Raw genomic sequence first — 24,057 nt, 5'->3', positions numbered from 1 at the left:
AAGCTATGCCCCGCTACCTGTGGGTCACAGGGCTATGCCTGAGGGGCTCTTCAGCTCATTGTCGAGGATATTTCACGCAGGAAGATGTGCGTTTGGTGCGACACGCGCGCAGGGGCAATAAAAACCAACCGGGGACCGCGCGTCCCGTCCCCCGCCGCCCCGCGGCCCCGCACCGCCCCACGCGCGTCCCGTCCCCCGCAGCTCCGCCCTCGCTCTCCGCCCCGCCCAGGGGGACGGCCGCGGCCTGGTTCCGGCTGTGCCCGCGGTTCTTTCGGCTGCGGAGCGATGGAGGACGCGGAGTACTTCGAGGGCGGAGCGGCGGAGTGGGGGAGCGAAGCGGACGGAGCGGCGGTGAGGGGAGGGGGGGGGAGGGGCACCCGAAGGGCGCGGGGCCGCGGCTGTGGGTGCGGTGTTAAACCGCGCTCGGCCGGGGCCGTGGGCTGAAGTGCTGCGGGCGATGACGGCCCGAGCGGAGCGAGGTGAGGGCTGATGTGTTTGTTGTGCTCGCGTGCAGCAAGATGATGAGGATGGGGAAGGAGAGGATGACGCCGAGGTCCAGCAGGAGTGCCTGAAGAAGTTCTCGACCCCCGACTACATCATGGAGCCGTCCATCTTTAACACGCTGAAAAGGTGCAGCGCGCCGCTCGCCACCTGAGCGCGGTCTTTCTCTCTTCCTTTTGAAGCTCATTTACAAACGTCTCTCGGCTGATCTTTTCGTCAGGTATTTCCAAGCGGGAGGGTCTCCGGAGAACGTCATCCAGCTTCTGTCTGAGAACTACACGGCAGTGGCACAGACGGTGAACCTGCTGGCAGAGTGGCTCATTCAGACGGGTACGGTGGGCAGTGCTGCAGCTGGGTCTGTCGGACGGACTGCACCGAACACGCAGGAATTGGTGGCAAACTCGAGGCTGGATCGTGCTCCAGCTGTTGTCCTCTGTGTGGACGTCACTGAATTCTGTGTAACGTGAAAAATGCCTTCAGGATGCACGCTGCTGCTCCTTCTCAGTGCGGTGTGACTTTGCTGCACCGCTCCTGGTCCTTCCTTTTGTGCTCAGGATGTTTTGCTGTAACACCCAGTAACAGATGTGCCATTGTTGGCACTGCTGTTATCCTGAGTGATGAAGGAAGCGAGAGAAAATGGGAAGTGTGACCTGCCTGTGTTCCTTAGCTCAGGCTCAGGAAAACTGATTGAGAAGTTCTGAATCTGTATGTGCGTGTAACTGTGGCTTGATGATAGTGCTCCTTTCCCATCTTCTGCCTGTCAATAAATTACCAGCAAACTGTTGAGTTCCTCATATTCTCATAGCAGAATATTACTGGGAAATATTAGACATTTTTTCAGTTTGCATCGGCCATGCTTTTGTTTTTTTTTTCCCTTTCCATGCAGGTGTTGAGCCAGTGCAAGTTCAGGAGACTGTGGAAAACCATTTGAAGAGCTTACTTATCAAGCATTTTGACCCTCGGAAAGCAGATTCCATCTTTACAGAGGAAGGGGAGGTAGATATGAAATCTGTATCCTCATCTTTACGTGTGTATCCGCTCTGTGTGATGGACCAGTGGGCACTGTGTAAAGGGAAACTCTATCTTCCATGCCCTTTAGTTAAGAAATCACTGCATTTGGAAAACTGTCTCTATTTCACCAGACTCCTGAGGGGTTTTGAGAACACAGAGAGGTTAGATGAATTTAAGGAAGTCCTTTATAGCAACTGTGGGATTCCTCAGAAGTAAAAGGCTTGCACTGAATGATCCTGACGAGCTGGAATTCTTACAATGGCTCCTATTGCTTTAATCTTTTCAGACTCCAGCTTGGCTTGAGCAGATGATAGCACATACCACGTGGAGAGATCTCTTTTACAAGTTGGCAGAAGCCCACCCGGACTGTTTAATGCTTAATTTTACTGTGAAGGTAATACACTCGAGTGTAATATATAAGAATATCCTCAACGGGTTTATTGTTCTGGCATCAAATGTTGGCTGTAGTGTTACCTGTAACTCGTATGTGTTCCTTTTGATACTGCTTACTAAAATGTCACAACAGTGTGAGTACATATTGGTGGGAGGAGCTGTCCCACAGGTTGTAAATGTTTTCTGGTTTGATGTACTGCTTTTGAAGGGTTTTTGTTCTGACTTGGGTTTCAAAATTCTGCATCACCTGTTTTCTAAGCCACATTTTCATATTTACTGGGTTGGAAACTTGCTTTCAGGTAAGCCTTTATTCTAATTTAACACTGCAACTTTACTATGCTGTCCAAGAGAAAAAAATAGCAAGGCTGTCTATTTCCCTCACTTACTTTCCTTCCTTTTGTGCCATAACAACAGATTTATGTTGCATGTACTGGGAAATAGTTGTTTGCAGGCTTTTCTTCCTACTTCTCCTGGACTTTTTGCCCATGGCACACGTGTGTGCATAAAGCCCTGTTACTGCTTATTGTTTTTATTATATGTGAGCAGATATACAGTGATAAATGTTAGAACATACCTATTTCAGGACAGAGCATCACAGCTTACTTCCTTTTTGTGTGGTCCAAATGATGAATGCAAAGTCCAATAAATCTACACAGGTGTGAAATGCTCACATTCTGTGTGTTCTTCCAGACTCGTTAGGATATTTGGCATTTCAACTTAAGTTGTACAGTGTCTTCTGTGATTTTTTTTATTGTTTTTATTTTTGTTACAGCTGATCTCTGATGCTGGATACCAAGGAGAAATAACCAGTGTTTCAACAGCGTGTCAGCAACTGGAGGTGTTTTCCAGAGTCCTGCGTACATCTCTGGCAACAATTTTGGATGGAGGAGAAGAAAACCTTGAAAAGAACCTCCCTGAGTTTGCTGTAAGACCTTTCTTCCTTTTCATGTGGGAGAAGTACTTTCTGTTCCTCTCCAGTTAAGGTGCACAGATCATTGTGGGGTTGTAGGACATCTTGATGTCTTATGAAGTCATACAGAATCTTACGATGAAAAGTTATACGTGAGTTCAGAAGTAGAAGTTTGTTTGTTCTGTTACCAGGAATATTCTGGGCTATGTGAGTGCCATTTCCTGCGTTTATTAAATAGATTGTGTAAAATGTGTAGGTCACTCTGAAAGTAACTCCTCCTATTTGTTTCCATGGAAACTACTACAGATACAGAGAGCACTGTGGCACCATTTCTTAGTGCAAATTCTCAGCTGCAGAACACCTGTTTGCAGCACAACCACCACCATTAGCTGCACATTTTCTCCAGCACTGAGCAGGAGCTGCATGCCACGCTCCTACAAACCTGCACCAGTGGAGGTGGCCGCTGTCAGCACTGCTACAGCACACCACCACCCCACAGTGCTCACAGCCACTGCTCTCCATGAATGTTCAGCAGTCATCAGTGAATGTCAGTAGCTGCAGTTTTTCCCACGTGGAGGAGTTCAGTGGCACACCTTTGCTCCATACACACTCCCACATCAGATGCTGTGCTGTCAGATCTGCCCTGTGCTGCCATCCATCACGCAGCAACAACAAGTAATGGGACATGGGTGGGAAAGTTCCACCTCCACTGCTGCAGCACCATCATCCACCTCTGAGGTGGTGGGCTGACATCATAAAACAGGGGGCGTTACTTTCAGAGCATCCCTCATAAAAAACATTTCTGTCTTCTTTTATGTTAATGCAAGATCTCAGGATCAGTCTGATCAGTTCCTTGGCTGATTAAAATAATTGTTTTATCGTCCGTGTCAGCGTGAAAGTTTCTAAATTAATGTAGCATGTTTCTTTATTGTGAGACAGCGGAGTGACTCAGGTGGTTCATACTTGGCTTACCTTTTAAATGTTACTGAATGTTAGCAGGCTGGCATTTTCCCTCTGGCATCTAAAAAATACAGGTTTTCCATGTAGCCATTTCTCCTTGTGTCTCTGCACAGCAATGGGCTGCTTTTCTGCACCTCCTTCTTGGCCTTTGCTTCTTCCCCCTTTTCATATTAGTAGATGTCAGTGAAAGCTTTGCTATTAAAGCAGTGTTAGCACAGAAATGCATTTCTTGTTGTCTGATAACGTTTTTGATGTGTGTGTTCACAGAAGATGGTGTGCCACGGAGAGCACACGTACCTTTTTGCTCAATCTATGATGTCTATATTAGCTCAGGAAGAGCAAGGAGGGTCTGCTGTCAGGAGGATTGCTCAGGAGGTTCAGCGATACGCTCATGAGAAGTGAGTGCCTGTTATGCCTGTCAGTCAAATATGAGTAACCATGATTTGTAAACTGCTTCTTTTACTCATTCACGTTTACCTTAGACCAGCAAAAGGAGAACTCTTAGCTTTTTGTTCACACTGTGGTAGACTGAAATCACTTGCAACAGAGCACTTTTTTCAGTAGACTTAAAATCCATAGTATATGTCCCTCATCAAGTACTGGGAGAACTGAAAAAGGAATAACCAAGAAGTGATGTTTCTATCTGACAAAAATTATCATTTTTTTGTTACTTGATGCTCACTGTAGGATCAAAAGTGGGAAACACAGGCCCATTTCTGTAATTAGCCATGATAAAGGATGCACTGCATCAGGTGTAGCCTTGTCGAGTCAGCAAGGCACAGCTGAGATGTCTGAATGAGGAAAATAAGCTGCCTTGTATGTTTGTGTTGCTCTCCTAGAGGCCACGATGCCAGTCAGATCACTCTGGCACTGGGTACTGCAGCCTCCTACCCTCGTGCCTGCCAGGCTCTTGGTGCAATGCTGTCCAAAGGAGCTCTGAATCCAGCAGATATTACTGTCCTGTTCAAAATGTTTACGAGCATGGACCCACCTCCAGTGGAACTGGTGAGCAGCAGTCTGTATCATCTGCATGTAATGTCAAAATGTGTGACTGTTATTTGTGTTTTTGCATTGGCATAAGGAAGGCATACCAGATATAGAGTGTATGTTTCTCTCATGATTCTCAGACTCTAATGAGCTGTCCATTTTCCTCAGATCCGAGTACCTGCCTTTCTGGACCTCTTCATGCAGTCATTGTTTAAACCAGGTGCTAAGATCAACCAGGACCACAAGCATAAATACATCCACATACTGGCGTATGCAGCTAGCGTAGTGGAGATGTGGAAAAAGGTAATGTTTGGTCCAGGGTGTAACATATTCTTTTCACCCCACAGTCCAACTGTGCTGCGGAAAATGTGTGGTCATTAAGTTGGGTCACTTCAAAAAGGTTTGGTTTATTTATTTTAGTTTTTTCTTCTAAACATTTCCTACTATCGGTGACATAGGAATTAAATAAAGCAAATGCCCTTTTATTTCAGCTCATTGATACTTTTTTCTTCAACAGCTGCCAGTGAGTCTAACTTTTGAGAAATACAACGTAATCTTAGGGTTATGGAAAGCTATGATTCCTTTTCTTCAATAACCAGAAACTCCTTGTGTGTTTGTAGGTTTTGTATTCAAACTTTGCATTTTTCAGAACAAGAGAGTGAGCATAAACAAGGATGAGTTGAAATCAACTTCAAAAGCCATTGAAACTGTTCACAATCTGTGTTGCAATGAGAACAAAGGAGCATCAGAGTTGGTTGCAGAGCTGAGCACTCTGTATCAGTGCATCAGGTGAGCAGAGAAGATAGTCCCAACTTTCCTTTGTTGGAAGGAAAGTACTATTTATGAGTAATGCTAGAAGGAAGTGCCTTTGTGGGCAGCGCTCTGAGAACAGAGCTTATTTCAGAAGAAGTGAGATGTGGTCTGAAGGCAGCTTTCAAAATTATCCATTTGACTTCTTGGAATCTTTCCTCCATGAGGACATAAGCTCTGGCTGACACTGACAAATTGCCCCTCTCACATTGCAGAGCACGTTTGGCTCTGCCATTGAAAAAGGATGACAGATTGCTTTGGCTTCCTAACGAGGCTTTCTTAGCAATAGGTATGTCTTCTCTTCTTAACACTATGAAATAGCAGAGATTGAACAAAGTGGAACAAACTCTGAATGTATATTAATAATGTTGACTGCTTTTAGCATTTCGTGCTGAGCAGGAAGTGTCTTCTGTAGAGAGGATTTCTCTCCAGCCTATTTTTTTTCCCTTCTCCTTCTTAGATAAAGCTGTTCTTGATATGAAGACAACTTTGATTGAAAAGTTGTTCAAATGTCATTAATTCTGGTTTAACTTAAACTGTGAAACTCTAGCAGTCATTAGAATATGCTGGAAGATGGTGGTGGGTTGTTTGGATGGTCCTTTTCTAAAGCCATCTCTTCTGCAGGTTTCCAGTGGTGGCAATGGGTGTGTTAAAGTGGGTGGATTGGACAGTGTCAGAGCCACGATACTTCCAGCTGCAGACTGATCACACTCCGGTTCATCTGGCTTTATTGGATGAGGTAAAGATGTACAAATAAGCCTTGTTGGAGAGCAAAAGCAATTTTTATCCTTGTAACCAGAATTGCATCCAGGGCACAGTGAGAAAATGTACAAAGATGAATCTGTTTCTGTTCACAGTTCTTTGGATCTGTCAGTTCTGTGTTGTGTAAATTCTGTTATAAAGAATTATTCCATCTGACAGTGAATATGAATGCAAACTTTTCTACTAAGACCGAGCACGCTGGCTTCTAAAGCGAAGTTGTGATGAACATCCTTTCTTACCTTGTGTGCAGATCAGTACGTGCCATCAGCTGCTTCATCCTCAAGTTCTACAACTTCTTGTCAAACTCTTTGAAACAGAACATTCACAGCTTGATGTAATGGAGCAGGTAATTCTCCAAGGGTCCATTTTTTATGTTCCATCACGTTCTATATACTTGCTTAGAATGACCACTGTTATCACAGCAGCTTTAAGAGTTTAATTTAGGAGTGTGATCGTGGTTAGCAAGTATCTTATACTGAGTCCATGAAAAAGAACAGTGCAAATTGTACCATTTTGAGAGTAAGTCCTAACCTGTTGGCTTTCCTCCCACCTCCAACCCTTTTCCTCATCAGCTGGAACTGAAGAAGACTCTCTTGGATAGGATGGTGCACTTACTCAGTCGAGGATACGTCCTGCCTGTTGTCAGCTATATCCGCAAATGCCTGGAGAAGTTAGACACGGACATCTCTCTCATCAGATACTTCGTTACAGAGGTCAGCAGCAAAAATGGTTTGTTAAGGTGTAGAAATAGGAGTTACTATTTGATGTATATGTTTGGATTTGGATTTCTGAAAGTATTAAAGCACTGGGTGGAGGAGCGCAAGAATATGTAGTTGATAACTTGTGTGGAGAAAAAGGTCTTAAAAGAAAAGCTCGGCTACTTCAATGCCTTTGAGGGGGTTGTGAGTTAAGTACTGCCTCTCCCACTTGTCTGCCTGGAAGGATGAGCCTGTTTTGTCTGCCATTTCAGGTGCTGGATGTGATTGCTCCTCCATATACCTCTGACTTTGTACAGCTTTTTCTTCCCATCTTGGAGAATGAAAGTATTGCAGGTACTATTAAAACAGAAGGTGAACATGATCCCGTCACTGAGTTTATAGGTAAGTTGTGCTTCTTTGTGTGTTTGTTACAATTTGTAAATAATGCTTAGGAGGAGGATTGCTAAAATAGGAATGCCTGCCAGATAGTCTAACAGATTACTTCACTTCTCTGCGCCTATATTTAGCAATTTTCCTTTAATCTCTGAGTAGCAGTGAGGAGCTTGAAGACAAATGCTGTTTTTGAAGAGCTACTGCTGTCTTAGAGAAAGTAAAGGAAGGAAGCAGCCTTTCACAATACACCCATTTCCTGGGCTAAAATGATCTGTTCCTTAAAGCTCTGGTTTATAACATAATGGAGAAATCCACGTGCAAGCAGGTAAATCAGGCTGATGTACTGAATTCTTTTTCATTTTTTTTCTTTTAGCTCACTGCAAATCTAACTTTATTGTGATGAACTAAGCAGTGGAAAGGACAAGAATGCAGAGCACATGATCACTGCTTTGACATATTCTCCACCAGTGTGGTTCTGTAACTGGACAGCTCAGCAACCGGAAAAAAAAAGGAAGAAAGGGCTGAAAGGCATTTGATAGATACAAGTCAATCAGATAGTTCTGTGATGATTAAATCCTGAATGCTGTAGGCTTTCATGTTGCGAGTTTATAAAAGGAAAAGAAGAATTTGTCCTTAGTTCTGTGCTGCAGAGCATCCATGATGAGAATCCATCTCCCTCACCTTTGTATTATATTTGAATTCTAAATATCCTACACCCATACTGCTATGAAAAAACCACATTTTATGTAGTACAGATGGAGTTGTAACGATCAAGCTCAGCTTTGTATTAACAGGTGAATCTGATGTGTGATGTCCTTCAGAGTCTATTTTTTGTTAAATAGGTGCATCAGATGTTACTGGTAAGTTTCATTACCACAGCAGAATTCTATTCTGTCTGAAAAAATACGAGTGCAAAAACTTTGTTACTGTGATGTGGCTTGTTTTTTTTTAATATTTATCTGTCCTGGTTGATACTTAACAGTGGGAGATTACATACAAGGCTTTAATGTACCTTTAAATAAAGGTCTTTTCTTTTCCAGAGACTTAGGAAGTTTCAGAGTCCACTCTTTGTTTAGTTCAGCTGCTTGCGTTTCTCCCTGTATGCGTAAAGTGTTTAGAAGGGGTGCAGACAAGGCTGTGTGTGCTCGTGGAGCACATCTGCTTCCTGAATAACCTGCTTTCTAAAAGACAAAGGTGAACATTTTAGGTCCAACTGTTGCTAAATGTAAAAACTAAATCATTTTGCTCTTTTCTGCTGTCAGTGATGTATGAATGGAAACTCCAGGCTACTGTGCCAGCTTGATGTAGAAACAGCTTGTACAGATTTCTCACTCCTTTGTATAAGGTGTGCATCTTCCCTTTTTTCAGCCCCTCCCTCACTCCACTGGCAGGATTTCTAGGCAGTTTCAAGCCTTCCCTTCTGTGCACATCTTTGAATAGATCCTCATTTTAGGTTGTAGCCCTGCCTTATGTGTCATCTTAGTGTTAATCAGGAGCAGTTTGTTCCTACCTCCTTTGCAAATTTGCCAGCTGTTCAAACAAACCATACTTCTGCTTTTCTGTGTTCAAGCTTAGTATCACTTGCTCTAAGCATCTGAATTCTGTACTCACATAAGTGATATTTAATTAGCTGACAGTTCAGCTGTGCTACTGTCAGTTCTGTTACACTCTCTTGTTCTGCCAAATTGGACTTAACTTAGAGTAAGCACTGCAGTTTGGCAGAATTAATCCTTAGTGGCACTGTGAAGTCATTTTACTAAGGTAACACAAAGATGGAGCCAACTCGTGCACTTCTTGGTTTTCTTTTTGACTTAAAATTCTATTCCAGATCTTCTTTAATGCTGAAGAGGTGAATGGTGGGTGATCAACACCTGACTAGAGTATGATTCTTACATGCAGGAAAAAGACTTCGAAGTGTCCCAGCCTGCTGGAACAAGGCCTAACCTCTAGCCTAAAACATGTTCTCAAATATCAAAGAAATATCAACAACCTTAATTCCATCATTGGTTCGAGCAGCCTTATTCATTTATGGGTCTTCACCACTCTGCCAGGCCTAGCTTACCTTCTGCTGCTGAGCAGCCTACACTTGCTCTGACAAGTAAAGCCAAGGTGAGTTACAGAAAGTACCCACTGAGAGGTAGCAGATAAACTGTTTTGCTTCTCCACACCACTGAAAAGCTTTAGCTTACCTACGGGTTCGAGTGAGGCACAATTCACAGGTTAGTCTGATTTACAGTATACTTTTTGTCTTAGTACACTAATTTGAATTTATTAAAAAGTATATATATATGAGGATTTACATACAGCTTCTGTGAGACAATATGATTTGAATACTGTGCAACAAGGCAGACAACCTTTCTCACGGGTAAACTGCTTCTTTAATGTTTCAAATTCTAAATTATCTGAAGGCAGCTTTTTCTTTGAAGACTCACTGTGGTTATCCGGGCTACTTTTGCACAACAGCACGATGGAGCTGTGCTGAGAAAGTTTTCAGCTATCCTTTGAACAGAACAAGGTTGTGCTGGGACGATTCTGAAGAAAATTACTAAACAAAAAGATATACAGTGTAGAATCAAGGCAGTATAACATCTCCATATGCACAGTCCTCTTCAACAGCAAGATTGTACTCCGCTCCTCTTCCACCCTTATATGCACTTGTCACAATTCTCAGCCAGCCTCTTTCACCCTGTAGAGAAAGAATCTGCATCAGTATAAGCAGAGACACTGTGAATTAGGAAACATAATTATGCTATTGAATCTCTTCTGCATTCTGAATGGGAATGGTCTAGAAGTGAATCTAAGAATTCACTGATGAAGCATTGCACTAAGTTCACAGGAAAGCCTTGTCTGAAGAGGCAATTTCCCTAGCTGCAAACTACCTTTGCAAGTAGAAAAGCTACCTATCTGCAAATGGAGAAAACTCCACCATCCCTCTAAATTCTGCAAACATATTTCTTGCCATGATTCCTTACCCAGGGTTCACCCCATGAGTTACGAACAATCCAGTACTCTGTTCCGTTTTCCACACCCCAGCCAGCCACAGATACAATGTGATTCACTGTGGGTGAGGGGTTGTACTCAGTATAGAGTCCTCCAGTGTAAGCATCCAGCTTCTCAGTAGCCATTATACCACAGCTGTAATAGAACAGAGCAAGTGTTTTTACACACAGGAATCAGGTTGGGGGCCTGGCTAAAAAGAGAGAAAATACAAAGAAAAAAAGCCACCCCACCACCCTTTTGTTGCATTCTGATGTCAGAGCTCAATTTACCTACAGACAAGCTGAAGTGTGCACTAGTGCAGAGCTACTAACATCTGTGAGACCGCAGAAGTTCACTTCAGTCATTAGACTGAGTTGAAAATACTTCAATCCAAGAATTGCTAGTACATAAACATTTTCCTTTTCTTCTACCTTTTAGCTTTAAGAGGTATTTACCTAATTGGTCCATTAGCATAGATCTCTGCCATCATCTTTTCCCTTCCGCTGACAGCACCATAGTCAGCAACTTTCCAGAGGGTGTAGTTCTTTATCACGTGGCATTCTCCAAAAGTGACACATGTTCCACATTGGTTGAACTTTTTGCACTCTGCAAAGTAGAAGAGATTATCACCACAAGAGAATGGTTTCCTTGAAGAGAATTAACAATGCCATGCTAAGGTTTGTTTTATTTTACGTTTAATTTGAGGAAGAGCCTATTATGAGTGATTAGTAATACTCCTCTCCAATGAACTAATTGTTTTTCTGGAAGTTATGTTAAAGCCTCTATCATCACCACTTAGTATTCTTTACTGAAAAGGCACAAGTGCTTTGATGATGAAGCGTGCTTCTCTATAAAAACAGAAACCATTCCAGCAATACTAGAACAAATGTTTCATTCCTTCTTTTTTTAGGTTGGGGAGATACTCCTATGTATTTTGGGACATTAGAGATTATGTATCACAAACTTAAGAGATTAAATTTAGACTATTTAGGTGGTAGCTTGTCTGGACATGATTTGTGTTAAGCTATCTAGCTAGAGCAGAAGACACACAGAAACCTGTTCTGTCAGGCAGCAGGTACTATACTGAAAGGCAGAATGCAGTGAATTGAAAACCCAGGAAACGATCAAGATCTACTGCATTTGGACTGAAACCCACAAAGCAAACAGGCATCATACTTTGGTTCTTAGCCTGGTAGTTGTTACAGGTCTCATCTGGAATGCCGTGGTCATGGGCGTACATCCAGACACCCGTGTGGTCTCCACCTTCACAGGATCCGGCGTTAGCACAGTCAATCACATTCTGCACAGAGAGATAGGCAGAGGGCCATGCACCTTTCCTCTTTATGTTGATTCGATCTGCAAGTAGAAGCAGGAGGTGGCAGTTAATGAGAGTGCAGGCTGCTACACATCGCAGCCAGCATTAAAACAATCTCTCCCCTCATTGAGCCTGTAACTACTTGTAAGCAACAGTGCTTGTGGTTGGAAAAGCCTCTGCTGCAGTGAGGCACATAGCACAAGGCAGGCTGAATTACTGTGGGTTCTCATTACAGGCCTTTTGCATTAAAAGATCAGCAAAAAGATGCGGATAATAAGATCTGTTCCACTCCTTGAAGTGCCCTGGAGCTCTTAAGTCAAAATACAAATCATGAAACCAGCATGCTAGTCATAAGCCCACGCAGCCCAGCTGTCTGGCTCCAGGTAACAGCAGTCACGAGTTTAAAGCAGTTAAAAACTTTCAGAAGGATATCCATGCTGCTGTGTAAACATCTCAGCATTCTGCTGCCTTATTTTGTCTGAAATAGCAGCATACTTGGCAGAAAGGCTTCCTAATCAATATTTACAAGCAGCTTCCCACAGGGCATTAACAATCTTAACTGACACAACTGTTGTAGTAATTCTAACCCTTTTAGACATTCGATATTCAACTACAATTTGACAGAGCTTTGTCTGCATACTGTGGCAGTCAGTTCATGTGAATTGCAGGGCCCTTCCCATGACTGGAAGCTTCTTTCATTTCCTCATCTCAGAGCTGCACAGCAGGGCCCTTAGCTGCCTTAGAGTGGGGTGCAGCAGGCTGAGGTACCAACTAAGGAACAGAAACACACTGACTGCTTTTGTATCTGCTTCTACCCTCACTCCCCTTGAAGAGGGATCACAGAATAGGTTGGGTTGGAAGGGACCTTAAAGCCCATCCAACTCCAAGCCCTGCTGTGGGAAGGCTGCTCCCCACCAGCCTTGTGAGCCTCCAGAGATGGGGCACCCACAGCTCTGTGCAGCAGTGTCACAGCCTCTCTATTCCAAGTGAATATTCTTCCCCCAACATCCAACCTGGATCTCCCCTCCTCTAGTTTAAAACCATTGCCCCTTGTCCTGCCAAGCAGTCAGCCAGCCTGTTTACGAGCTCCCTTCAACAGGACACTAAATCCCTACTCCAGATAGCAGCTTGGCAGGCACCAGAGATACAATCCTTCTGCAAACAGCTTTTTAACCTTCCCAGTATCCCCCCCCCCCCCCTTCATACAACCTTTGGTTGCTCTCAGCTGCTTTCTAAGCAGAAACTAAACAGCCTTTGCTCAGCAAAGAGCTTGCAGGACTGGGGCTGGCTGGTGGGAACCCAGCTCGCAGTGTACCTGCCAAGGCGCTGGTGCTGCCGTGGGCCCAGCAGGAGCCGCAGTACTGCGGGATGTGCTGGTTGCGGGTGGTGCTGGCGTAGTTGACACCATTGACGTTCCTCCAGTCCCAGCTCTGCGGGAGCTTCGCGGGGTCCAGGTACTCGTGGGGCCGGGGGTAGGTTCTGCACGGAGACAGAAAGAAGAGCTCCCGTCGCCTGTCCCCGTACCTTCAGGCAAGCTAGGGGGATTTTCAGGGATATTAAAGGAATTGAAAGACAAAGAAAGAAAAGGGGTGGGGGGGGGGGGGGGGGAGGGGGAAGCCCCCAGCCCGAGCTCGCAGCATTTCGTAACACGCGGGTCACGTGACGGCGGGAGCGGAGCCGACCTTCCCTTCAGCCCCGTGACAGCCACGGCCCGGCCCGGCCCGGCATCCCGGGGACGCGGGTTCGAATCCGCTCAGACCTAACCCCCACCACCACCACCACCACCCCTGGACGATGCCCGCCCCGCGGAGGCCGCGAGCTGCCGGGCGCTACGGCAGGACAGGGCAGAGGGGTCGGGGCAGCTCGGGCAGCCCGCAGCCGGGCGCCGGCCCGCAAGAGACGGGAGAACTCACCTCAGCCCTGGCGCCCTGCGCGGAGCCGGCTTATAGCAGTGCTGCCCTTCTCTGACGTACAGCCCGGCCCGGCAGGCGCGGAGACAGCCGCACAGCAGCAGCACGACGGCCGCGAGGAGCCGCGCCGGAGCGGCCATGCTGAGCCCCGCACCGCCCCTCCACGGCGCAGCGCCGGCGTTTGAGGGCGGGAGGGGCGGGGCGGGGCGGGGAGGGGCGGGGCGGGGCGGGGCGGCTCTGAGGGAGCCCTTTGAGCGCTCCGTTTGTGGCGGATAACGCGCCCGGGAGCACCGGGACCTCACCGGGATGCTGGGAGGGGCAGCTCAGCCGCTCCGGTAGCGGGTTTGGCAGCCCGCGGGCAGCTCGTCCTCAGTGCTGGGAGCCTGCTGTGAAAGGCACGAGGACGGTGAGCCCCGTTTAACGACCAGAGGCAGTGAGGAGGATCACCGTGAAGGACAATAATACTTGTGCATGGCAACAAAGGTGCTGCTCCCTGCTGATTTATCTGCTGGGCCAGGTGTGTTACACAGAGAACAAAACTTAGGAATGCGGGTGGGCATAAATCAGACTAACACAAGAATGAGGAGACAGTAAGAAAGCAGGACGGACATCCTGTTGTCCCACCAAGATAACCAAACTGATGTCTCCCTTCAACAAAACGCCCACAGGAATGGTGAGGAGCTCTCCCCCTTCAAGGTTTGAAAATTTACAGCAAAATTGACCCTTAGGTTTAATCCCCTCAATAACCAGAGTTGAGAATGTGATGAATACACATGTGCTATGCCTTTAAATATGCCTTCGTTTCTCTCTTTGGTGTGCAAGTTTGGTAGAGAGATCCCCACACACCCAGCGCTGTAATAAAGGGAATACCTGCCTGACATATTTTACTGGTGTGTCAAGTTACTTTGTTGGATTTCTCGGCATCAGTTTCAAACTTCAATTGTAATCATCATTACTGTGAAAAAACGGTTCCTTCTGAGCAAACTGTACTTAAAAGCATCCCAGAATGCTTCCCTGCATGTGTTTGCTGCTCATGTGCACTGGGGTGGGGGGGGTTGGGGGTGAAGAGTGAAAGAATAAACGAAAAACAATCAAACAAAGCAACCAAAGGCAGGCTGGCTGCAGCCCTACATTACTCCCATCACAGGGCTGTGGTATCTCAGGCCTGCTCTGACAGCAGTGGAAGCAGCAGGCCGGCTGATAACAGCTGCTGACAGCTGTGCTCCGTGCCAGCCTGCCCCTAATCTCCACCGTGCCAAAAGCTGCTCAGAGCCAACCCTTCTGCCACATGCTCCTCTTTCCCGTGTGGCACACACTGCTAATCTGCAGCAGCACACGTTGTCCTGTGGCTGCCCCTGGGAAGTGTACTTGTGCAGCTAACAGGCCTGAGGTTTCTCAGCAGTGGAGCACAACAGACCTGCAAGCAAACAAAGCCTACAGAGAAACATGCCTTTCATGCAGGTTTGGCATGAAGAGAGATGTGGGGCCTCACAGAAAAGGAAGGCAAGAAAAGAGGCACAAAACCACTTCCACAAAGTGCCTGTGTCACGTGCAGTAATATTAAAGACTGCATTAGGAATTGCTCCAGAGGAGGCACATGACTCCCAGGAGCTATTTTTAGCAAGAGGAAAAAAACAATGTTTTGTGATTGCATACTATTTTCTTCACTTCCTTTTTTTTTTTTTTTTTTTTACCTGTGCTTGTGAAATGCCCTCAGTGAGTGCTGCTGATGTTACATCACCAAACACTCTGGACAAAGAATCAGGATCTGTGGCTTCTTCGTAACGTGTGGCTGTTGCAAATTAATACACTGAATATTTTAAGTAGCATTTCTTTGCTGTTTGTTGCAGCCCCCATTCAGAGTGCACAGGAGGGCACGGAGCTGTGTGGGGTCAGGCTGTGTGTTGGGAAAAGGCTCTGCACCTGCTGGAGTTGTTTACCTCAATTATAGATCTTGCTTTTCATGGCAGCTAATAGCTTGGCAGGGAGTGACAGAACGTTTCCTAGCTCCTTTTTCTGACGCTGTTGTGTTGCTAAATTTCGTCTTAGAAGTAGTTATCTGCTCCTGCATTGGCTGGTGGGGAAAGTGGAAGTCATCTGTGGTGGGGAAGTCTGGAATAAGTTGATTTTTCTCTTGAAACAAAATGAAAGCTCATTGATTCCTTATCACTAGTAACCCATAAACTGGTAAAATTTGCTTTCAAAAAGCCAAGTCTTTCCAGTGCCATCTTTTTGTGCAAAGTAACTGAAAGTACTCTTCCTCCTATCCTTAAAAATAACACTTACAAAGCAGTGGCAGTCATCTGACGTAAAGAAAGTTTCCAGGAGACAGTCCATCCTGGGCTTCTGTTGCTCTGTGATATTGGCCCTGTTTATCAGCAGGCAACCTGTCACGTTTCTCTCAGGCTTGCATTACTTCCCTAAGTGCAGTAGAACATTTCACACTATGGGCATTATGGTTAATTGCACTAGAGCTGGGATTTCACTCTAGCATTTTCCGGGAAAATTCCAATGCTGTGTCTCAAATACAAGAAAATAAGAAAAATAATATGAGAAATACTGTACTACTTAGTGGTGGGAGAGGAGTGGGGACAGAGAGCATGTGTGCAAGTTAGTCACTGGTTGATCCAGTTCTCAGATTGGCTGGAAATTATGGATTCTTATTAAATGTTTGAGGAGCACATAGGGAACTGGGAGTGCACTGTTATGGTCAGGTCTTATAAAGTATTTTTTCTTGGTGGCTGTGTCCCCCTTCTTCATGCAGTTGTACACTGCAAATGATGCTTAATAGTGAACTGCAAGTTTTCCAGGCCATGCACTATAGGGAGTTAATGCTCAGAAGCTGTTACTGTTTTTATTATGGGTATTGTGCTGTGTGACTTTCATTATGTGTACAATTTGTGTGGTAGAAGCACAGGTACTTAATACTGTTCATTTTTGGCTGTACTCTTTCTATATGAATATGTATTTCTACATATGATGTACATAAAATAATTAAGCACAGTGAGTCACACTTATTAATGAAGAGCTGGAATTAAAATTGTGTGTATGTGACAACTGTCTCTTCCAAGTGACTCTCAGTTACGTACCTGTGCTCTTATGCTGAACACAGGCAGTGAGTGGATGCTTTGCCTCCCTGTGGGGAGGCAGCTACTCCCCTTGCTGGCTGAGTGACAGTCCCACCAGTATAAAAGGGCCCTGAGGGGCAGGCTGTGCTGGGTGTAGCTGATACAGCAGCAGAACGAGGGCTTCTTCTAGGGACTGCAGCTGGATAACCTGTGCTAGGTTGTAGCTACCAGAAGGTTAAGCTCCACAAAATGCGTGAAATCGTGCACCTTCAGATTGGCCAGTGTGGAAACCAAATTGGAGCTAAGGTATGGACTCCTTTCAGTATTACTTCTTTAGGAATAAGTGCTATCATTGCTACTGAGTCAAATGTCATTAACAGATGGGGATATTGAAGGAGGGACAATTTGTTGACTCAGTGATAGGATGAAGAACACGCTGGCTGTGAACATGAGCATTTTGATGTGAACACGGAAAGATAGATTTGCTTTTCTTGCAAAGGTTGAAACTCAAAGAATTAAAGATCTGCAATAACTGCACTACTGTACAAACTGTAGTGTTTGTAAGTGCTCCAGAACGATGCTGCTGGGACTCATGTTCCCAGGGGCATTAATCCAGTCCACAAATTACCAGGACAAGCAAAGGAGCCAGTGATTTCAGGGCTGCAGATTTGTCATGGCAGTACTTCAGTTCAGGTGCACAGCACTAACTGCCACGTTATGATCATTAGTATGGGGTTGTATTATTCTGCAGAATGACCCGTGCTATCAGTGATCAATTAGGCTTTTCCAAGTTGAGGATTCCTGCCTACCTGTGAGAGACAGCTGTGCCATCTGGAGTGCATTTGTGTAAGTTAACCAGTGGTATGCTGTTATTTAGAGAGGTCATTCATTGCTGACTTCACATGCTAGGAGGAAAAAAGCCCAAAACGTTGCTTTTTGCTGTGTGATGTCTAAAACATCTTTTTTTGTTCACTAGTAGGAAGTAGTGCCGAAAAAAATAGTGGCTGGGGGTGTCTTTGAAGAAGCATGGTAGTTGAAGTGTTGTTCCATTGTGTTCCTCCTCCATTTCTTGCTCTCACAAATCTCACCTTGGTTTCTTTTATTGGTGCACGAAGCTGTGGATGGCCAGGAAATGTAATGCTCAGCACAGATAGTTTAAGTGCAACCCTTTTGAATGTTGAAAGGTTAATCATTTTTCTATTGCATTTGCCCTGGGAACCACTTAAGTCTAACAAGACCTATATAAAACACACACACATAAACATACCACGCACATGTTGGCAATGTTGTGTTTGTGCTGTTAAAATGAGACTGGATGTCAAACCAAAAGGCCTTTAAAGTTAGAATAGCTGGGTCATTATAGTTGCTGGGTGTGTCTGCATTACCACTATGGCAGCTCCAAGATAAGAGCCCCAGCACAGGATGGCCATATGAACGTCAAGATAAAACGTACTTGGCTTGGACAGCTTTGCCCTGCTTGTACATGACAGGCATCCCCCCCTGCCCCAAGGCTGACTTTTTTGTTATATTCGTACCAAATACTACTGATGTTATTTATACTACTGATACTGTTTAAACTAATTCTGTGATTCTGTGTTGCTTGAACTTGCAATTGTTTCTTGCAAAGGGAACAAACTGAGGCCTCCACCTTAGAAGTGCGTGGGCAACAATCTAACCAGCATAAATGGGCTACTAAACATTTCTCTTGGACTTACTAGGCACAGGGGAAGATGAGGATCCCTGCTGTGATGGGCACTATTGCATTTCATTCGTTCTCAGATTGGTCTTCCACCCTCTTTGGCCTCATTAAGAAATGGCAAAGCCTTCCTTGCTTCAGGCACAGATCCCTGTTTGTGTGCAGCCACCGGCACAAGGGCAGCAGAGCTCATGCTGAACACATTGTGCTGTAAAAATAAATTAATTATGCCTTTGTTGAACCTCTTTCTTTTCCCAGTTCTGGGAGGTGATAAGTGATGAACATGGAATTGATATTGCTGGAAACTACCGTGGGAATGCATCACTGCAGCTTGAGCGAATCAACGTGTACTTCAACGAGGCTTACTGTAAGTGCACAGCACAAGAATTTGCAGGGCCAACAGGAAGGCTAAAATAAGTATTAATAGTTAATAGAATTAAAGAAATCCCCTCCCCAAAACCCGTAAGTGGGTAAAATTTTTGGAATAGATGATAAGCCTGTCTCTCATTTCCAACAGTAGTTATTCATTTTCTTTTGTTCTAGCCCATAAATATGTGCCCCGTTCTATCCTGGTGGACCTGGAGCCTGGGACGATGGACAGTGTACGATCTAGCAAAATAGGCCCACTGTTTCGACCTGACAATTTTATTCATGGTACGTACAGCATGCTGGTAGCAAACCAGCTGAGGACAACAGTTCCAAACTTGCCTTTACCTCTTAAAAAAAAAAACCCAAAACTGACTCTGGTTAATTTTGTGGTTGTTCTTTCTGTAATTCTGCTTACAGGTAACTCAGGTGCTGGCAACAATTGGGCTAAGGGCCATTACACAGAAGGAGCTGAACTGATTGAAAATGTCATGGATGTGGTCAGGAATGAGTGCGAGAGCTGCGACTGCCTTCAGGGATTCCAGCTCATCCATTCTCTTGGTGGTGGTACTGGCTCAGGTATGGGCACGCTCCTCATCAACAAAATCAGAGAAGAATATCCCGACAGGATTATGAACACTTTCAGTGTTGTTCCTTCACCCAAAGTATCCGACACAGTTGTAGAGCCCTATAATGCCATCCTCTCCATCCATCAACTAATAGAGAATACAGATGAAACCTTTTGCATTGACAATGAAGCACTATATGACATATGTTTTAGAACTTTAAAGCTCACCAATCCCACCTATGGTGACCTCAATCACTTAGTGTCCCTGACAATGAGCGGTGTCACGACCTCACTCCGTTTTCCTGGTCAGCTGAATGCAGATCTGAGGAAGCTGGCTGTTAACATGGTGCCCTTTCCTCGCCTGCATTTCTTTATGCCAGGCTTTGCCCCACTAACAGCACGAGGCAGCCAGCAGTACAGAGCCCTCTCAGTACCAGAGCTCACTCAACAGATGTTTGATGCACGCAACATGATGGCAGCCTGTGATCCCCGTCGTGGCCGTTATCTGACTGTGGCATGCATCTTCAGAGGCCGAATGTCTACCAGAGAAGTGGATGAACAGTTGCTGTCTGTCCAGACCAAGAACAGCTCCTACTTCGTGGAGTGGATCCCTAATAATGTAAAAGTGGCTGTGTGTGACATACCTCCACGGGGACTGAAGATGGCAGCGACCTTCATTGGCAATAACACGGCCATTCAGGAGCTCTTCATCAGGGTTTCTGAACAGTTTTCAGCTATGTTCAGAAGAAAAGCATTTCTCCATTGGTACACTGGTGAGGGCATGGATGAGATGGAGTTTTCTGAAGCAGAGGGAAACACCAATGACCTTGTTTCTGAGTACCAGCAGTACCAAGATGCCACTGCAGATGTTGAGGAATATGAAGAAGTGGGAGCTAGCCCAGAAAAGGAAACATAAAAACAATGGCAGTATAAAACCAATGGCAGTATAAAACATTCTCCAAGTAAGCCTGCTGTTGTTCACTAACAGAAAAGCATTAGCCCCACCAGCCACGTACCAAAAATAACACCTTCCTTATTTTCCTCTCCAAAATTACAATGCAATGCTTTTGAAATTAACAGCAGGTATGCTTTACCTTCCTGTCTACACCAAATCACTCCCAGAAAAGATCCACTTCGAAGGCAGGTTTACTCCCAACAGTCCTGTAAACGTACTCCCTTCTGGAATATTACTGCTAAATGTTGAATGTAATATACCGCCTCTGTGTGTGTGTGTGTGTATTAGGACCATAAGCAATAGCAAAATGTTAAGAAACTCATCAAATTTACTTACTTCCAGGTAACCACAGCCCATGTTTTGTCTGTGAACTTGCTACTGTGTTGGGAACACACGTGCAAGGCCTATAAAGGCAGTATGTCATTATGAACTCTGACATGGATCTAGAGCTGCAGACAACTTCAGTTCCTTTAGCAGCAGAACGAAGGGGAAAAACAGAACAAAAAATTAAATACTCACTTTAATTTTTAAGAGGATATACTTCAGTAGTCCTGACACATTGCTAGTTTGTATTATTGTAGTCATTTTGTGGTTTATTTCAATTTCAAACTATAGCCTCAGTTATACTGGCATACCAAATTGTAAACCCTGTTTAACAGTTCTGCTGTGGTGTTCTGTATTTTGTTTCTCCCCTTCTGCACAGTAACCATTGTACATTTTCTTCCTGTCACTCAGTACAGCAAAACAGATGGAATGGTTTGCAGCCTTAAGAGATGTAAATTCAATGGCAGTAGTAAGAAAAATACCTTGAGGAAAAAAGAATCCCATTCACAGCCATCTATTTAACATTGTATTTATGATATTCTTTGAAATAAAAATACATAGCATTCTATAAAATACTTCAATACTTGAAAAACTTAGTAGGCAAAAATCATAGTTTGTTTTTATAAAGACTAACATGCATTTCACACTTCTTACTTGAAAAAAAAAAAAAGCTTATTTTGCTGTTCTCACAGAAGAGTTTGTTATACTCTGAAGAAAGCCATGCCTTGTGTTTTCATCAGCAGAAGCACCCAGGTAAACACAAATCTGAAGCCAGTTATGAAAGTACACTACATTCCTTCCTGTGCACATTGACAGTATTATACTGCTGCTCAGATGCACAGCAGCAGAAACATACTCCACCTTCACTTGCTTTGGGAAAATGACTGTGTTCCCCTCCATTCCTACTGCTTCCTTGTGAATCCATGCCCGCTGCCTCCCAGGGAAAGTGACAAAGTGCTAATGTGGACCACAAGTAATTCAGCAGAGTATAGTCCAGAGCCTTCTGCACTTCCCTTCCCACCCCATACAAAAAGCCACCTCCAAGTCCTGACTCACTGACTATGGCCCAGGCAGTCTTAGAGATGGATCACATGCAGTACCTCCACGGAGAGGATTTTATTTTGTTTTGCCTTCAACCTAAGTGACATCAAAATGACTTAGGCTGAATCAGTTCGTTCTGAGCACAAAAGCACGTTTCATAACAGAAATGAAGCAAACAAAAAAGCTTTATAAAGCAGTTGCATGCCTCTCTTATTAACAGACCTGAAATATCAGCATAAAAGCCAAGAAGAGATCTGACCAGAAAATAAACATCAGTTGCTAACAAATGGTGGAGCGTGATAAAGTCATCCATGTTAACACACACAAAAGATAAAGATCTCTGCAAAAGGGACTACTTTGATTCAAAAGGAACAACAGTTGCCACACATTCATTTGTTTAATCAGCAATGAAATTTATTAGCACGCTGATTTATGTACATGGGCAAATTTTACAGTTAATGTGGTGATGTTATACTGCAGTCTCGAGCTTGCAGTTTGCTGTTCAGCATTCATGAAGCATTTCCTACGAGAGATTTAAAATACAAGTTACTCAATTCAAGAGAGAACACAAGCAAGGCAGACTTCAAGCAGTGCAGTATTTGTTCTCAGATCAAGAATAGATCTGTCCAACGTTTATGTTATCACCCTTATTTCTTCTGGACATATAACACCATCACTCCCAACCTCACATAACTTTTACAGACCAAGCCTCAGTGTGGCTTCTGCCAGCCACGTCAGCAGGCCCTGGTACAGAGGTTTAATTTAGGGATGGTCTTGCCAGTCACAAGCATCTCACTGAAAGACACTGCAACGTTACTCTCTGCTAACATAACTACAGCAGTGTTAAGGTACACGCGTTAACTTTATGGGGACAGGCTGTTGCCCCATCAGTCACACAAATGCCTCTGCTGATCACCTGTTCTGTAGTGCTTGAGGCAAAGCCCAGAGGAGACCTCAGCTGCTCACTATGTGTGCAGCATCACACACAGATCTATAGGCAGCGTGTCTCCTTCACAGCTGCACAGAGAAGGCAATCAAACAAACCCCAAACCTTCCAGCACAGCCTCAAGGAGCGCTCCCCGCGCCCGGTAACGGCACCCAGCGACCCTGGCACCGCCCAGCAGAGCGGCCTTCCCGCAGCCCCGCGCACGGGGCCCTGCGCGCCCTTTCCAGTGCCAGCCTTACACAATGCCGTCGGCCGCAGCACGCCGGCCGCGCCCCTACTCCTTCTTGGCCTTCACGATCTTCACAGACGCCATCGCCGCCTTCTCCGCCTCAGCTTTGTACTGAGGCTTCATCGCCGCTCTGACAACCTGAGCGCAGATCTGGGAGTACCGGATGTAGCTGAAAGCAGAAGGAAAAAGGAATAGAAAATAAAGCCGAGAATGTAACGGCACAGCTCGCCCGCAGCGACCACTGGCGCTACCTGAGCCCGGCCTGCCGCCAGTACGCCACCATGGTGCGGACGGATCCCGACAAGGTCAGCGCCCACCGGAAGGGGAAAGACCTCCCCTCTGCTTCCTAGCCAATCAGCAAGCGAGACTGATCTTCCAGTCAGAATCCGAGTTACTTCGGGGAAGCTGTCCCAGTCACCGCCTTCTCGCAGCCGCCAATCAGCAGGCTGGCCGAGGCGCGAGGCTGCCGCCATTTCCTCTCGAGGAGTCTCGCGAGACAGGAGCGGCGCGCCTTGGTGCGGCCTGTGGTGGTTCCGACGCGCTGGAAACGCATTTCATTATGTTGTAATCTAAGAATTCAGGCAAGGGGCAGAAAGCGCCTCGGGTTTCTGTTTGCATTCTTTCCCAGCGTCTTTCAGTTTAAGAGCTGGGGGCGGTTCGTGAGCCCGTCCTGTAGCACAGACCGCCTTGGGTTGCGGTTCGGCCCGCGCCGTTTCCTCATCCCCCCGACCCGCAGTGGGATTCGGCTGTGAGGTGCTCGGAAGCGCTTCGTCCGAGCAGGCGGGCACAGCACACTCGTGGGGCCGTGCTGGTCCTCTGTAGCGTTCATGGAGCACTCGCACATCACTGCGGTGATGGTTCAACTGAGGATTGTGAACTTTTAAAGCGCTGAATAGTTTCCTTGAGAGATCTCACTGAGCCGTTGCAGTTAACAATCTGTACGTGATAATAATGACAGTATAGATTCATAGAGGGAAAAAAAAAGGGCAATTTTTCACCAGATGCATTGTCATCCGTCTCCAGGATATCACAAGTAAGAGAAGATGACCCCGTTAGTGTAATCAATAGGGACAGCAACCAGGAAACCAGGAAGGGAGAGTGGGAAGACAGAATTTCCTGCCCTTATTTGCCAGTCTGTGTCTCCACTGAGATTACACTCTGCAATGGTGCAGTTTCCTTCAGCAGTTCCTTCCATCTGCACCAGCAGTTTGTGATTAGTGGATTGATTTTAATGG

General features: G+C 45.4%; 4 protein-coding genes across 4 annotated transcripts; 2 read left to right on the top strand and 2 right to left on the bottom strand.

Moving 5' to 3' along the window:
* Positions 1 to 234: 234 nt before the first annotated feature.
* NELFCD (negative elongation factor complex member C/D) lies at positions 235 to 7,934 on the top strand. Its single transcript, XM_065754031.1, has 15 exons — positions 235 to 351; positions 515 to 630; positions 722 to 831; positions 1,388 to 1,497; positions 1,799 to 1,906; positions 2,678 to 2,830; positions 4,043 to 4,173; positions 4,615 to 4,780; positions 4,931 to 5,065; positions 5,412 to 5,551; positions 6,197 to 6,311; positions 6,585 to 6,680; positions 6,907 to 7,047; positions 7,305 to 7,434; positions 7,799 to 7,934. Exons 1-15 carry the CDS (start codon positions 286 to 288, stop codon positions 7,831 to 7,833), a joined length of 1,752 nt encoding a protein of 583 aa, XP_065610103.1. The 5' UTR covers positions 235 to 285; the 3' UTR covers positions 7,834 to 7,934.
* Positions 7,935 to 9,997: 2,063 nt separating this feature from the next.
* CTSZ (cathepsin Z) lies at positions 9,998 to 13,784 on the bottom strand. The gene is made up of 6 exons (XM_065754458.1): positions 13,633 to 13,784; positions 13,035 to 13,198; positions 11,581 to 11,760; positions 10,860 to 11,010; positions 10,398 to 10,560; positions 9,998 to 10,111 (listed from the first exon to the last, which is right to left on the bottom strand). The coding sequence occupies exons 1-6, from the start codon at positions 13,767 to 13,769 to the stop codon at positions 9,998 to 10,000; spliced, it is 909 nt and encodes a 302-aa protein (XP_065610530.1). The 5' UTR covers positions 13,770 to 13,784.
* A 3,055-nt stretch (positions 13,785 to 16,839) lies between these two features.
* TUBB1 (tubulin beta 1 class VI) lies at positions 16,840 to 20,257 on the top strand. Its single transcript, XM_065754443.1, has 4 exons — positions 16,840 to 17,003; positions 18,652 to 18,760; positions 18,937 to 19,047; positions 19,180 to 20,257. The coding sequence occupies exons 1-4, from the start codon at positions 16,947 to 16,949 to the stop codon at positions 20,241 to 20,243; spliced, it is 1,341 nt and encodes a 446-aa protein (XP_065610515.1). The 5' UTR covers positions 16,840 to 16,946; the 3' UTR covers positions 20,244 to 20,257.
* Positions 20,258 to 22,851: 2,594 nt separating this feature from the next.
* ATP5F1E (ATP synthase F1 subunit epsilon) lies at positions 22,852 to 23,111 on the bottom strand. Its single transcript, XM_065754185.1, has 2 exons — positions 23,074 to 23,111; positions 22,852 to 22,991 (listed from the first exon to the last, which is right to left on the bottom strand). Exons 1-2 carry the CDS (start codon positions 23,103 to 23,105, stop codon positions 22,868 to 22,870), a joined length of 156 nt encoding a protein of 51 aa, XP_065610257.1. The 5' UTR covers positions 23,106 to 23,111; the 3' UTR covers positions 22,852 to 22,867.
* Positions 23,112 to 24,057: the final 946 nt, after the last annotated feature.

Source organism: Cyrtonyx montezumae, unplaced genomic scaffold (assembly GCF_038088225.1).
Source record: "Cyrtonyx montezumae isolate F1298 unplaced genomic scaffold, pur_monq_1.0 scaffold_9, whole genome shotgun sequence".
Taxonomy (NCBI): domain Eukaryota; kingdom Metazoa; phylum Chordata; class Aves; order Galliformes; family Odontophoridae; genus Cyrtonyx; species Cyrtonyx montezumae.
This window is presented reverse-complemented; position numbering and strand designations above follow the sequence as displayed.